This window comes from Microtus ochrogaster, linkage group LG9 (genome assembly GCF_000317375.1).
Source record: "Microtus ochrogaster isolate Prairie Vole_2 linkage group LG9, MicOch1.0, whole genome shotgun sequence".
NCBI lineage: Eukaryota > Metazoa > Chordata > Mammalia > Rodentia > Cricetidae > Microtus > Microtus ochrogaster.
Window position 1 is genome coordinate 24875508 of NC_022034.1, and position 17265 is coordinate 24892772.

Below are 17265 nucleotides of genomic sequence, written 5' to 3' on the forward strand. Positions count from 1 at the left end.
TAAAAATATGGGAAGCATAATGAAAGTGTTTGAACCTTTTCCCTGGTCCTGCCGAAAAGGTCGATGAGAGAAATTGAGATCCTTTTCGGAAGCGTTACAGACTGGCCACTTCACAGTCACTGTGACAGGTGCTAGGGGTTTGGAAGTAAATATTAGGCCCTGATCTCAGGGTGCCCAGAGTCTAGCAGGGAGCAGATACATTGTTTAAGATGATACACAGTTTCCCAATGGAGTCCTGGTTCAGAAGAAACAGTAACTCTAAGGAAGAAATAGTGGAAGTGAATCCTCTCATTAGGGAAGGTGAATATTGCCTCCAGTGTTGAGAATGACAAGGAGTTTACCAAGAAGTTCCAAGGGGAATATACCATAACGCAAAGAATGTGAAGAATATGGCATATTCTTGGCACTAGAAGAATTTTGACTGTGGCCTTGTGTTGATTTAAGTATTAGACAATAGGCAGGAAATAACAGTTGAGGCTATTCCCAGTGGGCTAGACCATGACGAATCTTGCCCAGCAAACTCAGGAATGTGTGCCTTTCAACTGTTGAAGTCACTAAAGTGTTTGCATAGAGCCGCTGATTCCAGTTGCACTTCCGAAGCATTCTTTTTCTGCAGAGAGGACAAACTGGTCAGGGAAGACTCCGGGGGAAAGGTGCAATGACAGACTGCCACTGGAGACGGGAAAAGAGAAGGCTTGGTTGCTTCCCTGGCCTTCCCTTATAGAGGATTTACCCTGAGAGTGATGGGCTGAAGCAGTAGCCGAAGAAGAGGAAAGAGCAAGAATAACAAGTAGAATAAACGAGGCAGTAGGACCAATTGGACGTCACAAGGAGCAGGGAGGGACGTTCTGTCTGGAGGAAACTGATCACTAGGACTAAAAATGCAGAGTGCATCACCCTGGACATTTTAAGTATGCAGTACCTCTAGATGTCCAGAGGCAGCTGGTGAGGTCAGAGTCAGCCGCTCAGACACTAGATGAAGGGCACACCGGTATCCAGATGTGATCAATGTTTAGGAGGAAGGGAAGCTCACGAAAGTTGACATCACTGGTCAGGTTTGAGAAAGCACACCAGTATTTCTACTGCCTGTCTTGCTGGAGCTGTCTTCATTTGCACTTGTGACCCAGGGTAAGGCCTAAAACTTCCCCACTTTCGATCACAAAAGAATGCCAGCTGAACCAATAAAATTCATGGTAATCCTACAGACTGGTTATCATCATGACTTAAGTCAAATAAATACCAGTAGAATTCACCATTGGGGTCAGTAAATGGTCAATCTTTTGTAATGATGTAAATAATCAACCAGTTTATAACTATGAGTAACTTTTTAACTGCAGGTTTGGGTTTTGTTTTTTTTTAAAGCAAGGCACACCTGTTTCATTATGTGCACATTCCATTACTTTCCTTCCATGAGCAACGTTGAAGAAAGAAGTTAAACCTTTAAAAATTCCCTATATATTGCATTGTATTTGGTAATTTTTTTAATTTCAAGTAATAAATGGTCACCTTTACTGCTCTTGACAAAGGATAGCGCTACAGGTCCCTGTCTATCCTTATATCTCACAGCGCCCTCTGGTGCTCATCAGCTAGAAGTTTTCTTTCTTTTTTCTTTTTATCATTTCCATTTTCTTTTTTTCATTTAAAATTTTTTTCATACAACATTACTTGGTCATGTTTGTCCCCTGTCCCAAATCCTCCCCATTTCCATACCCACAAAACTGAACATTCTTTTTTCCTCTCTTTGAAAGCAAGCAAATAAGTAAAAAAACAAAGTCCCAACAAACACACAAAAATATTCCACAAAAACAAATAAGAATAGACAAGCAAAGACCAATAAGACAAAAAAATGCCCAAACACAGAAAAATGAGACAAAAATCTTAAAAATTCTTCTGAGTTCTATCTGAAGTTGACACCCACCAACAAGAGAAAAATCAGTTTCCTCTAAGGCAGTCTCCCTGGGCATAGCAGCGGTGCTTCAGGGAAGTTCCCATGCCCAGGTGTACTTGGCCAATGCCAAAAAAGTTTTCTTATACGTGTGGCATCTCTTCAAAGTTGAAAGTTAAAAATAAATTTAAAGACAGAGAACTAGCCATCAAGCATCCCTTTGAAGTGTGGGACCAGAATGAGTGTGCACATTTGTGTGTGTATTCAATTTAGAAAGTGAGTCCCATTCTTTCTAAACATGATATTTGGATGGGATCAACCACAAACATTTAAATGTGTCATATATCACATTCCTGTTTTAAAAGCAGTGAGGGGTGGCATCAAAATAAGATTCATTTCATTTTCTCTATTATCTCATTTTTAAATGGTGACACTATATATTTTCCCTGCACAAAGCATTAGAATAAGCCAAGGAAAAGAATGGCTTTGGGGGAAGGGATGTGACCACTCAGGAGACAGTGTGCACAGGAAATGCACAGCTTGTCAACAGTATGAAGGCTATGTTGCCTCTGGCACAAGCCCCGTTTTGTGTGAAGGAAGTACTGACTTGGCTGATAAAAGACTTCTGTCTTAATTGGGGTGACTGTTACTGTTGCTGTCGTGATACACCATGCATGACCAAAGCAACTTGGGAAGGAAAGGGTTTGTTTCCCTCACAGTTCCATATCATTATCAAAAGCAGTGAGGGCAGGAACTCACTGGGGCAGGAACCTGGAGGTAGGAGGTGCTACAGAGGCCACGAAGGAGGGCTGCTTACTGACTGGTTCCCCATGGCTTGCTCAGCCTGCTTTCTTATAGAACTCAGGATCACCATTCCAGGGTTGGCACCACCCACAATGGCCTAGGTCCTCCCCCATCAATCAGCAATTAAGAAAATGCCCTAAAGGCTTGCCTACAACCAGATCTTATGGAGGCATTTTCTCAGTTGAGGCTCCCTCCTCTCTTAGACCCTAGCCTGTGTCACATTGACCTAAAACCAGCCAGTACAGCTTCTAAATGTGTCTACTCTGATGCCGTTTCTGCATCTTCTTTCTCAGGCATCACAGAGGGACACTTGCTTGGTTTTTCCTAGAAAGGGCAGGAACACTGCTGATAGTATAAGGCCACAGTCCCCTGGGTAGAACTCCTTGACAGAAGAGAGGTTTGGGACGACCCCCTTCCTAGTCCCAAGAACCTGCTCAGCAGTCTCTCAGCGCTCCGTCCGTGTGGCTTCAACCTGCCATTCATGGGATCACTGTAGCCCTTTAGCACAGAGGTGAACCAAGAAAGCAGCAAAAAAGGCAAGCAGAAACCTCTTAAATACAGGCTGAAGAACTGCCCCTTCCCCCTAGCTACAGTAACTATCTATGTATCTATCCGATGCCCAAAGGAAGGGTTCACATCCTTCGTGCAATGGGAGTAATGTCCTGACCTTGACCTCCATGCCTTTAGATCACCTCCTGCCCTTGACTACATACATAAACACATGCCTGCATGCACGTGCATGCACACACACACAAACTTTCTTCTAAAGCCACAGAGCAGATGGAATTTAATGACAACAGATACTTTATGGATGCCTTAAGATTGAGACACCACATTGAGTAGAGTCAGCCCCAGGGTGGGGGGAGTTCCATTTACTCTGTCAGGGATCTGCCTGACCCGTTATTTGAACGCAAGGGCCATCAATGTTGAGAGGAAATTGGAATGAAGCTCTGAACACAGCAGCTAGCCCAGGGAGTATAATCCTGTATAAAGCCCCATGGTGATTCATTTTCAGCAGCGGTTGGACCACCCAGTAGGAGAATTTCAAGATCTGCCCTCCTTCTAGACGATTTCCTCTTTGAAGTTTAAACCCTTCAACCAGAACAATGTCAAAGTGATCCGCAGACATGGGTCATTTCCTAGTCTGGCATCTTGAGCTACAGCAACAATTGCAAGGATAAGGCCCATGTGATAGGTCGTTGGTTTGAACTGCACCATAACTTATGCCTTGGTAGTGCATCTGATTTTAATAGCATTCCAGGATCCTGAAACAGGTCATGACCCAGTCTTCGTGTATGACCCCTAGGACCATTCAGCATGTCACAGAGCTTATAGGTGCCAGGAAAGTTTATGTTTGTCAAATGAATACATTACACCCACCCACCCCAGGTGTGCATATACTACATAAATCCAATGTTCACTTATATAATCCGTAGGAACGTCAAGCCTCAAGGAAGGGGAAGGCGCTGCAGAAGGAAAGCACGGACACCATTGACCAAGCAACTCAACTTGTAGAGCAAGCCCACAACATGAGGGACAAGATCCAAGGTAAATATCTTCTCTTCGGTTTAACTTCACATCAAAGAACCACACGGTGTCTGAGTGACAGTGAAGGTGACAATGGCTATTGTCAGTGGTTGCTATGTGCAGGAGCGTACTGTTCAAAGTGTTACAGGTTTTACCTGACATAAACTAACCATGGCAATTTTCGTTCATTGAGATTTCTGAACCCCTATTCCTATTTATTATCTGTTAATGTTAAAGAATAGATATATAAAATCACTTAGGCTTCATGCCACGATACATTTCTTTCGAGGGAATGTGGTGTCTTTCAAATAAAAGAGTTTAGTAGGAGTCGCATTTCTTTTTTCAATTACTTACAGCCCCCAAATATGTTTTCAGAATATCAACAAACCATGTCAGGCAGGGTGGTGCCTGCCTTTAGACTTGGGAGGCAGAGGCAGGTGGATCTCTGTGAATTGAAGATGAGTCTGGTCTACAGAGTGAGTTCCAGTCTAGTTTGGGCCACACAAGAAATCCTGCCTCAAAATAAGTGGGGGCTGAGTGGAGTGGGGATGTACATCAACCCGGATAGTCACTAGCTGTTCTGTGTGTTCTTCCTCAAGGACCAGCCAGATGAGTCGCTCAGGTTTGTAACCCAAAAGAAAAGTGGAGTGGGGGGGGGGAGATTGTGAGTGATTCCCTGTCCTAAAGCACTGTGGCAAAGTCTACCTGTCCCTGCTGGAGAGTCTTCTATCTGTGCTCTGATTTCTAAGTGCTGGCTGCATCTGGAAGACTATCTCAGTGAAGTGTGAAAGCTGCTGCTGGCTGCCCAACTGAAAGAGACGGCATTTGTTCTAGGGTAAAGAGACACTCCTCGGGCTAGAGTCAGCTCAGATCTACTGTTTGTTGCCATGGTGTTTTAATATACTATATATCAAGAGTTGGGTGACAACACCAAATGCATCTCAGAACACAATGACAATAAAGGAACCCACAGTGACAGAGATTCATCTCTTTATACTGAGGTAGTGGGATTTATAAAGCCCAGATTAATCCTTTGCTTCGTTTCCTCGGGTGCCTATAAAGCACCATAAAAACAAATGACACCTATTTCAAGCTTCCCACTGCCAGCCTCCCTAGCTCACGTGCGCTTACCTCCCTAGCTCCCAAGCACTAACCGGTAAAATATTCTTTTCCTAAAGCACCATTCTATTGATTTGTTCAGTGAGGATGAACCTAGAAAATTCGATGCCCTCATATTATATCATCCAATTAAGAAATAAATGCCCCATTGGGCAGCAGATAAAGTCAAGACCCTTCTAAGCCAATCAGGGGAAGTAATTCGCCTTTACTATTTAGTAACCCAGACTTTGGTCGTAACGTGTTTCATTCGGAAGGAATCTGAACCATCCGACTTGACCTTTGGTCATGGGAAAGGATGAGGAAAAACACAGAAGGAAAGGAAGTGGGAAGCAGTAACCTTTACCAGTTTTTCATCTCTTTAAAATAATGTGTGATCAGTCTCTGAAGACCAAAGGCACAAGTGTTATCGTCTACATTTCTTTTTACTAATCTACCCCCAGACAGCTAAAACAAAACATCCCAAGACTGAACAGAATTTACATCAAAATGTCATATAATTCAGATTCACCACTATCAGAACCTGGGGGGGGGAGAATGATGTGTTTGACTTATTTAATGTTTGTATTTCATTTATTTCAAGGACTCATATTGTTTAGCTTTGTTTGAAAAGTGGATGTTTAATGCTTCGACATACGAGGTTTGGAGGGAGTTAGCATATATTGATCTCCCTATAACACTCCCAGTGATGTCTGGAGCGTTAAAACTATCTATTCTCATTTATCTCCCTTCTTTCAGAATTCAGGAATGCTGCGGAGCACCCGTAGTAGGTCATTTCTCATTCCCAACCATCTCTAAAATAGCTGCTGGTGACCTTCAAGCTATTACCCACATAAAATATAGCTCCTCATCTTGGCATGATTTATGTGACACCAGTGTTTGTTTACCCATCTTGTCTGGCCAACCACATAGATCATAGTGAACCACAGACACACAATTTCATTATACCAGGAAGATAAAGCACTTCCTCCCAGAGCTGCCAGAGAACAAGTGAGCCATACAACCTCTCCTCTGATCGTATGGAGTAGGAAGGACGGCATCAAAGAACAGTTGCATGCCAACGTTTAGGCAAGATATCAGTGGTCCCCTTGGCTCTAAAATACTTCAGCCTATATCAGATATAGGGCAAAAAGAATCAACATCAAATGGCCCAGTCTTGAAAATACACACCACAGAAGGCCAAAAAAAATTGTGTAATATATAAACATATTATTCAGAAAAATATATATATGAGCAAAACTATCACAATAATTTTTTAAATTCCTATTACTAGCTTGTCTGTAAAAATTTAAGAGTCATTTGGACTCTCATTTTGGCCTAGAGCTTTGTGCTGTTAACTCATTGATGACTACAATGTAATCAATCTCTCTGTTGACTGCTACAAGTGACAGGAGACTCTGCCAAACACTTTTTCCAAGGCAAGTATTGCTATAAAATCATGAACAAAAGCCCTCAGATTATTGAGCCTTAAATATTAGTGTTATCAAATCAACATGGCTATCCGGTGAACAGAGAAGCCAGGCAGGCTCGGGAGCAGCGGTTTCCATTCTGAACACATCCCATAGGACCAGAATGGTTTCCTCAGGTTTGCCTCTCCCCCCTTAGGAAGAGCTCCCGTGCTGACACCAATTCTCCCAATATTCCACTGTAAGGTCAGTCCTAAGTCTTGCCCCCAGACTGCGCAGTCCTGCACATCCTTCCTCTGTTCTTCTCAGAGATCAACAGCAAGATGCTCTATTATGGAGAAAATCAGGAACTTCGCCCAGAGGAAATCGCGCAGAAGCTGGTGTTGGCCCAGAGAATGCTGGAGGAGATCCAAAGCCGGCAACCATTCCTCACCCAGCGGGAGCTCGTGGATGAGGAAGCAGATGAGGCCCAGGAATGTATGTATCTTCCCTTCCTGGCCAACACAACATATGTCTTCCTTCTCTGTGGGACCAGGAAAAAAGAACAGCAAGCCACAGGGCAACATTTGATCAAACCACTAATTCTCAATATTCAGAGCTATGTAGAAGTTATGTACAGCCTCAGGGACTTATTCAGGAACACTTGACCTTTTGGTCAAGGGTTTTAGATCCAGGCACAGTTTTTAAGAATTTGTGAAATTGCAGAGATTCTGCCAAGAATCTACAAAACTTTTACTACTGTGGAGAAAGAATAGGGTCTTAAAAGTTGGTGGAGGAGAAAGGGGAGGATTAAATTCCCAAGTCCATAGTGAGAGAAATTTTATAGAAAATGTCAACAGTGTTGATGCTCTGATAGCCCTGATTTTTTATAACCTTTAACCTCCAATAGAAACTTGACATACCTAAGGGTGATCACTAAAACACATGAAATGGCATTGCTGGACCTCTGACTTGGTCACTATATAACTCACCAATTGTTGTTTACCAGTTGACCCCAAGTGTATTCATTTCAAAACATAACTATTTCTTTTGATACTAATTTCATAGGGTAGTTATTCGGGCTAAAGTCTTACCTCTGTTCTCTATGGCATAGGTGAGATTCACTCATATGTCTGGGACTAGCTAGGCAAGTTAGGTCTCTCCCTTCTCATAGAGTCTTTGTCTTTTGGAGAGTATCCCGGGCTTGTTTGCATGGCAGGGGAGACTTCCAAGCGGGAAGAATAGAAAATTCAAGAACTCTTCAAGCCTAGGCTTGGAACTCAGTCATAGTTTATCTGTTCTGTTGGTCAAGGCCAGCCTGGATTGGAGGTTAGGATTGGTTACATTCCTGAGAAAGGTTACAAAGGATCAAGACATTCAACAAAGGAAATTATAGATTTTTTCAGATCAGTTTTCAGGTGTTGCTGATACCTCCTAAGACCTTCATTGGTACCTCAGAATTATAGTTAATAATCCATCGCTAGATCTTATCTTCATATGCTAGTAAAACATGATTAAATATAGATTACAAAGTTATTGATTTGAATTTTATATAGTAACTATTTTTACTTTTATATAGTCACTTTTAATTTTTATATATTTTATTGTACACACTCAAAAATCCATCTTAAAAAGGGGTATGGAGCTTCACTAGATTGCAGGGGACTCAATGAGACAGCAAAAGTCAAAAGGCATAAGTCTTTGTCCCACAAATGTCACTCTAGCAACCCCTGATGACAATTTCTGTGATTCCCAGGGGAGAAGGTCATTGGCTTGTGGCGTCAAATAAATAGCATCAGGGAGAATTATGGCATCTAATCAACCAAGGGACCTATGAGCCAAGAGTAAAGCTTGCACACAAAGATGCCGTTGCTATTTCATCTTTATCCCACCCAAAATCTCCACCCGAACTTGACCTGAGGAGTCAACTGGAAATTTCAGGAGAAAGTGGTTAAAGTGAGTGGCTATGAACGGCATAGCTGTTTGTTCCATCGCTAACTAGAAAGCGGTGGTTATTGTTCACTGCATAGCCAGTTTCCCTTTCGCAAGTAAAACTGTGGATAATTCGGGCAATAAGCAGGAAAGTATAACAGCCTAGGTTCTGCACGAAGTATAATCTTCATGGGAAAACAAAGCAATCCCTTTCTTCACTTGTTCCAGAAGCTCCTAAATCCACCAGAAAAGCATCTTGTACCAGATGTAAACCTTGGAGTTACTTGTATCTCCAGTTTCAGTTACTGAAGGAGACAGGCCTGAATTATTTTATACTTTGCTAGATACAGGAGAAGCCCCGAGTAAATGTGTCTCCCTTTCTCCTCAGTGCTGAGCCTGGTTGAGAACTGGCAGCGGCTACACAATGACACCTGCTCTTTGTTCCCTGTGGTGTTGGAGCAGCTGGACGACTACAATGCTAAGCTGTCGGACATCCAGGAATCACTTAATCAGGCCCTTGACCATGTCAGGGATGCCGAAGACATGAACAGAGCCATCACCTCTAAGCAGCGGGACCATGAGGTACAGAGGCAGAACTGTAAATGTATGTCAGGCTAGACGATCTGAACTTATGCCAAGAAAAAGCAGTTGACACACATACACACACACAAAAAATATAAAGACTGATATACCTAAATACTTATGTTTTAAACATGGTTGCTTTCCTGCTATTGTAAGTTACTACCGTTTCTGTCCCTAAAATTATGTTGAACGATAATGTGTTTAGTTCTTGCTTGAGTTAGAATGAGGTTGGGCATTGCTTGCACCCCTACGTATGACTGCACAGCTTTCTCAAGAGGAAAATGGATTACTATTAAACACCCAGCCGTCCAGAACCGTGTGTGTTAGGTGTGTGCAGGCTTTAGGAAGGTAGAGTTTTTGAAAGCCACCATGAGTAAATTTCACAGGCCATTGGTAGCAGCTGTAGAGGAAGGAGTTGGACTCAAGCTAAAACTGTACAAACACCAAAAGGTGAGGGACATTCCGAGCATCTCCACCACTTCCTCAGCCCATCTCTGTCTGAGGCCCACACCCGCTGCGCTGGAAGTGTCGGCCATGTGTCTATTCCACAGTCGTACTTCCGACCACCACCAGTGGATGTGTTTCTAAAACTTAGGCTAAAAATCCAACACAGACAAACAGAAACAACCAGGACCAAATTCGTCAATTCAGTTACATATTTTATTGTCAATAAAATCAACTTAATTGTGCACTGATGTGATTTTCAGTCATCATCGCCCCCCCTGCAGTAGTTTGTTGTAAAAATTCATAAATAAAAATGAATTACACTCACCACCAGTTTCTAACAAGAGCAAACTCTAGTCAATAGGTTTTTTTCTTTTTTTGGTTCTTGTTTTCTTTTCTTTTTTAGAATAATAATGTCCATGCTGACATTCTTTAGTGAATGAATGTGTGCTTATGGTGTATAATAAACATGTCAGTATAGCACCAAGTATTGTTTGAAGATAGTCACTGTGAACCATTCAATGGGTTATAAAATAAGTTTGGAGGTTTATGATAATTGTTTTCAAAAGAAAACTAGATCAAAGGACATTTAGAGACCTGTCTTACATGAGTGCTTGGAACTGTCCTTTATTGATTAAAGGGTAGTATTACCACACAGGTTATAGATGTGCATTTAAGTCCACAAACAAAAGAGCCATTTGTGACTTTTACCATTTGTGTTACCATTTAATATGTCTACAATGCACCTTCAATAAACTTGGGCACAATTTTTTAAAAAATTATAGCAGCACACAATTGGAAAGTCTTAAAATATTTTCATCAAATAAGCAAATTTTTGCTGACATGTTAATTTGTGCCAGAAATTATGACAGGTGGTTTGTGGCAAGGATGAACACATGATTCCATGATAGCGCAGAATTTCTAGTTTAGAGGGCAGATGAATCCATTCACAGATGGCCACAGTGGAGAAGCACAGCTGACATTATGAAATCGGACTGATGGTCAGTTTCTGCAGGAGAAAGGAAAGTATGGCTAAGCTAGCCAGGTGAAGAGAAAGCAAAGGCTGCCTTCCCAATAGGTAGGGCCTGCCGGAGCTGAACTCATCCGCCCACGAACAGCATGAGGCAAGGCTAAGGCAGCTGATGGGCACATCAGAGGGTCCTGCATGCCTCGTGAAGGACATAGACCCTGTAGGGTGCAGACTTTTAAATCATGTTAGCCATGACACACACTAATAAATGTGCAGGCAGGTGACAAGCTAGGACACGTGAAGCAAAACTGTGATGAATGCAAGACAAGAGCATCACTGTGGCTCATCTAACGGGTCTAGGGGCTCATTGATGAAGACTCCCAAACTGTTCAGTACAGAAAGTCTTGAAAGGGAAAGGTTAGCAACCCAGAGCAGCCCCTGCCAGAACAAGGACAAGAGATAGCACTTAGGAGAATCATAGAATTGTCCCCTTGGCCATAGAAGTAAGATTTTATCACAGACAGGAAAAAAAGCTTAGATCCATGTTAATGTATTTGCAAACCATACTGGGTTCTCTTTCCCAGCTGTGAGCTGTGGATCTCAGCAAGTACTTTATCTTCTGCATAACCTTTCCCAGAAAATACATTCAAGTATATTGTGAGTTAATGTGCTCAATTCTCCACTGACTTCATTTTTAGGGCTCTGTAATCTCCACAGCCAACAAGAGCAATGCACAATGGACTGGAGACCAATGTATACACACAGTCACGTCCAGCTGCTATGCTAGAATTTGGGAAATACTGATGTGTGTCAGGACTTTGTCATAAGCAGTAAATGAACAGTGTCGCCTGTGTGGAGTGACTTCAGTTCTAAAAGCAAATGTATGCCAATCTAGCTCCGAATTAAACGTTTCCTGTGCACATCTTTTTACAATCCTCTCACGGATGTGGATACCAGGAATTTGGCATTTCGGTGATCGCAGACAGATGGTAGGCCTCATTTAGCTTGGTTAAACAAATCCTTCTACTAAGTACAAATGAACAGCATGAGCAAAATTTTAGAAAGAGAACAGCAGAGCGCACAGCACTTTAAGCCCATCCCACTTCTTCTTCCTAATTAGGCGGTTAGCATTAGCCAGGCCTCCTTCCCTGTCGCCCTGGTCCTCTCTCCGGTGATTTACACCTCATCTCACCACTCCTGCCCTGGAAAGACATGGGGGCACTGTACTTGTCTCTGGCTCACCCCACAGAACTTCTTTCACATGGGTGTCTGCCTGTGGGAATAGCCATGGGAAAATATCATCCTACTGCCTTCTAAAAATAACCCCTTTCCCACTACTTTTCCATACCCATTGAGGCAAATTTTTCCCTTCTAAGTCCCAAGTCTCTAACTCGCCCATTTATCCTGTATCTAAGTTGTTCACTGATGATCTACTGCCCTCCCAGGCTGTGGGCCTCTCTCTCCATCAGATTACAACTGGATCGATTTCAAGACCTTTTCTGTTTCTTCTCAGAAAGGCTTCAGTGAAGTCAGGTATAGCTGTACATACCTGGGGAAGTTGAGGCAAGTTCCAGGCCAACCTAAACTACACAGTGAAACCTTCTCTCAAAAAGAAGGGCTGGTGGTGTGGCTCAAAAGTGTTTGCCACCAAACCAGACCACCTGGTGGATCAACTACCAGGACCCATAGGGTAGAGAAAGAGTTCCAATGACTGCAGGTTGTTTTCTAGCCTCTGACCTACAGAGAAAAAAGTGGGGAGTGAGACAGAGACACAGAAACAGAGGCAGAGAAATAAATGTAATAAAGCAATTTTAACCAAAAATAGTATTTTAAGAAGCCTCAATAGTGTGTTGGTAAGAAAGGCAAATTTCCCAGTTTCAACAGTGTTTTTTGATTTATGTACAAAGCTGCCCCCCAGATGTGGAGACCCTGTAGCTTCCCCCCGTTTCCTTTGCTCACATGGATTTACCCCTCATCCTTATCTAATTCTGTCTTGTTTTAGTCTGGGCTAAGTGACTCACGATGTAGCATGTCTCATCCACTTACTAAAGTTCTTTCATCCTTCCTGTCTTACATCTACTGAAAATTCTGTGAAAACTAGGGCAACCACCCACGCTCGCACGTCACTCCCATGTACAGACACATATGCATGCACATACAGATGCAGTTTTGCCATGAAAAAACATGTTCAGTTATTTATACATACCATATGTTGGCAGACAAATTCAGGCAGCCCTTCTAAAGCCTTCTAAAAGTTAAGAGAAGTCCTTCTAAAGTTAAAACAAAAGGTGACCATCAGAAGGAGCCCCTCCCTCTTCTGCACCAGTACAGCCATAAAGTGTAGCTACAGACACATTATTAAATGTCCTTAATACATTTAGCAGATAGTCTATGCACCAGTTTCAAAGGCATCATTAATTACTGAATGTGAAGCTGTGTATCCTCTGTGAATGTGTGTGTGTGTGTGTGTGTGTGCCTATCCCCACTAAGATCATAAGCATCCAAAGGGCAGTGCCCTTGCTTTTCAAGACTTGTATACTCCCAGAACCTAATACGATGTCTTGCATGCATCAGCTTTATTTGTTAACAAATGAATAAAACAAGAACATGGAGCTGGAGGCTAGTGGTGCACACCTTTAATCCCAGGACTAGGGAAGCAAAGGCAGGCAAATTTCCAAGTTCAAAGCCAGCCTGGTTTACAGAGCTAGTTAGGACAGCCAGGGCTACATAGAGAAACCCTATGTCGAAAAACCAGAACAAACAAACAAGAACAACAACAACAACCAAGGACATTTATATATACTGATTTCTCTTAATTATAAATACTCCTTCAAATATAAACCAGACCCTCAAATTACTAACACTACTATTGATACTTTTCTCTATTTTTGCATGCTTAAATGTTATTAAATTTTAACTTTTTCCAACAGAATTTAAAACCTAGTATTTCAGTTATATAGTATTAGTCTTTCCTACAATAAATTGTTTTGAAAGGATGTAACCTTATTGCAATATTTGATTCTGTACTTTGGAATATAATTTTTTAAAATGTCATGAACAAAAGTAAATTATGCTATCCGATTTTATTCAATTAACTAATTAATTGTACTGCTGGTACAAAACCCATAGCCTTGTCCATGGTAGGTGTATGCTCTACTACTAAATAATATGCCCAGTCCCAAACTTAAGAATATTTTTTCTTTGCAAAAGTATTTTTTATTTTTCCTTTTTCTCCTTTTATTGAAAATAGCTTTTTTCTCATGTAATATTTCCTGATTACAGTTCCCCCTCCTTTTACCCCTCATAGTTTCTCCTGTAGCTGGACTTTTCTTTCTTACCAGCCAGTTCCCAAATAACCACATGGAAACTTTTTACTACTTATAAATGCTCAGCTAGTAGTGAGCATTTATCAGCAACTAGATAATGCTTAAGTTTCAAATTTCTTATCTACCCCCTGCCATGTGGCTGTACCTTCTTTCAACATGGCACATTCATCCTGCTTCTCTCTGCATCTCCCAAGACTCCTTAGACTCTGCCAATCATCTTTCCAGTATCCTCTCTGCCCTGAAAATCCTGCCTAGCTATCGGGCAATCAGCTTTTTATTACCAACGAGAGCAACACATTTCACTGTGTACAAAGGGATTATTCCACAGCATTTCCCCACTTTGTCTAGATAAAAAAGAGGCTTTTAACTTTAACATAATAAAATTATATGCAACAAAAGCAGTTATCAAGAATTACACTTACAATACCCAGTCCATTTGTATTTGGCAAATTTAAAGAAGATATTGTCTATTTTACCTTTGTGAGTCTAAAGTTTTATACCTAACTTACTTTTTATCATAACTAAGGAAAACTATAAGTTTAATTATTTAGTCTTTCACTCCATCAAAGACCACCATAATGGTGTAATGTTACCTAATGACAGAGACATTTGGCTGCCTGAACAGTCACCCAAAGTTCTTTTGTAACATTGAAGCATCTGTCTTCAGCTACAGGTCTAGTATATCTGACAGACATTTCTGAGAAGCAGAGAATTTTGAAGGACTTGCCTACCTTGCCTTGGCAAAATTTGGCAGTTGCTTTTTTTTTTACATCCTGCTAGTCCAATTTGGACAGCATATTGTCAGCAGTCAAGGCAAGGGCACTTTCTTGCCTGGTGGCTAACTTTTCTCACAAAGAAAGTAAACCCCATATAGAGTTTCTTCTATGCCCATTATCCTTTTTTGAAGTAAACTGATGTTGCCAGGAGCAGATGTGTCTCACTGTCATGAAAAGTCTTATGTCATTAAAACATTTTAAATGCAAAATTCTGTACGTCTTTGAACTATTTGAAGGCCATCTATCTATCTAAAATATATCTCTGTATGACCTTGCAAACTTACTTAACTGTAGATGGAAGTTTCTGTCCCACCTGGTCCCACAGATGTTCAATCCCAAATAAACACACAGAGGCTTATATTGATTATAAAATGTATGACCTGTTGCTCAGGCTTATTACTTACAACTTAAATTAACCCATAGTTCTTATCTATGTTCAGTCATGTGGCTTGGTACCTTTTCTCAGTAAGGCATTCTCATCTTGCTTCCTCTGCATCTGACTTGTGACTACATCCCTGCCTTTTCTTTTCTCAAAATTCTCCTAGTCTTGGCCACCCCGCCTATACTTTCTGCCTGGCTACTGGCCAATCAGCATTTTATTAAACCAATATGAGTGACAAATCTTTACAGTGTACAAGAGCATTTTCAGCACATAACATGATTACAAGTTTGATTCTTATTGATGCCCCACTACTAATCTATATTTCTTTATTATTCTAAATAGTCTTCAAGGACTAGAATTTAACATTGCATTGTTAACTGAACTGCGTAAGTACAATACCAGAAACAAGAGTAGATACACATTTACAGTATAATAAAAAATAACCTTAAATTTGAAACAATATGCAGAAATTTATAACAATATAAAATATTTGAGACTAGTGGTTGCTTTTTTAGTTCAAAAGTAGATTCAATAATCTACCCATTTAGCCCATCATTTTATATCCCTCCTTTTCTCTTCAGAATGAGATCCCTAAATCTAATCCCCTTTGTTCACATTTTTTCTTGACCATGACCAACAATAGCTTGTAACCAACATTCCTAAACAATGAAAAACATCCATAACCACTGAATGACCAAAATTCCCCACTCCATCTCTTGGAAATATAGGCATTGTGATCTCTAGAATGCTTCCTGTTGTTTGGGGGCAACGGCATCTTTAGGGAACATTGAGAAAATTGGAATAGTGATCAAGTCCTGGGAGAGATACTTGTTGTCTAGTCTTGCTGTGATGGGAAAATGTAAGGCTTATCTGGCTGGAGTAGTCTGTGAGGCTGGACCATCTCAGCTAATAGATTTGTAGTCATTCTGGATACAGAATCTTGAGGCAACTGCACAGGGGTATTCTGAGATGTTGAATCACTGGGCTGTACATTTTAATTGGTGTTTGGGCCCCTTGTTCTAAAACTACATAAACTTTTAAATATAACATACATTACAACTATGAAATATGAGTTGTGTACAAGTCAGTTAAAGATAATGATTTTTTTGTTTTATGTTTGAACAGGTAAAATTATACATCACATATCCTGTAGTTCTAGATTTATTTTTTTATAATTGTAATCAGGATTTTCAAGGGGTCTTCCCTGACCAAACCTGATCTATATCAACCTGGAATGAATCCACAGCCTCTCATCTCCTGTGAAAATAAAAGCATAACCTCTTCCCCAAAGTAACATCTTTTGACTTCTACTTTGAAGTCAAGACATTTTTAAAATATATAGATTGATTCAATCAATGAGTTTTCATAATCCAATGTGTCATAGCAGCTGCCATTCCTTCATGAGCAATCAGAAAATCTAAAGACAGCATAGTAACATACAGAATCCAGACTCTCTATATTTCCCATCTTTATGTTGCTTATTTTTTGTTTTACTTTATTCCTTTTTAAGGACTTTATTATTTTTTAACTACTTTTAAAATCTACGACTGTATATACCTTTTCTCTTTTCTCTCCCAAACCTATGTATATTTTTAAACAAACTGTAACCCATTTAGAGGGTTTTATTTTCCATTTGAATCTGCCTTTACTGCTTATCTCTATCCTATTCCATCTGCATGAGCCTTTAAACTGCTAAATATAGTTAGGACTACCTTGGTTTTGGCAACTGGCTTCCCCAAGCACTGGGACACCTGTGTCTAGCATAAGGCATGCATTCTTACTTAGTTTGCTGGGTTTGGGTGTTTTTAAGCTTTCTCAGACCCAATGTGGAAATTCAGCCCCCACATTGGAACACCATCTGTACTAGGACTTTTCTGTCCCAATAGCCAGTTCCCAAATAACTACACAGAGACTTATTATTAGTTATAAATGCTTTATTATTAACTTAAGCTTCTTTTTAGCTAGCTCATATAACTTAAATTAATCCATTTCTATTAATCTATATGCTGCCCCAAGGCTCATTTACCTCAAGTACCTACTTCCCATCCTGCTTGCTCTGCATCTCATGGTGCCTGCTCTTGTTCCATCCTTCTTCTTCCCAGCATCCTCCTAGTCTGGCTCGCCCACCCAATCTGT

General features: G+C 40.8%; 1 protein-coding gene across 2 annotated transcripts in view; it reads left to right on the forward strand.

Annotated features, from left to right (window-relative positions):
- Lama4 (laminin subunit alpha 4) overlaps positions 1-17265 on the forward strand; it is a 146081-nt gene that overhangs the window by 62410 nt on the left and 66406 nt on the right. For both annotated transcript variants that reach the window (XM_005363528.3, XM_026787451.1), the window contains exons 9-11: positions 4126-4237; positions 7048-7215; positions 9038-9231. In XM_005363528.3, coding sequence (XP_005363585.1) covers positions 4126-4237; positions 7048-7215; positions 9038-9231 — 474 coding nt within the window. The remainder of the gene's footprint in view (positions 1-4125; positions 4238-7047; positions 7216-9037; positions 9232-17265) is intronic.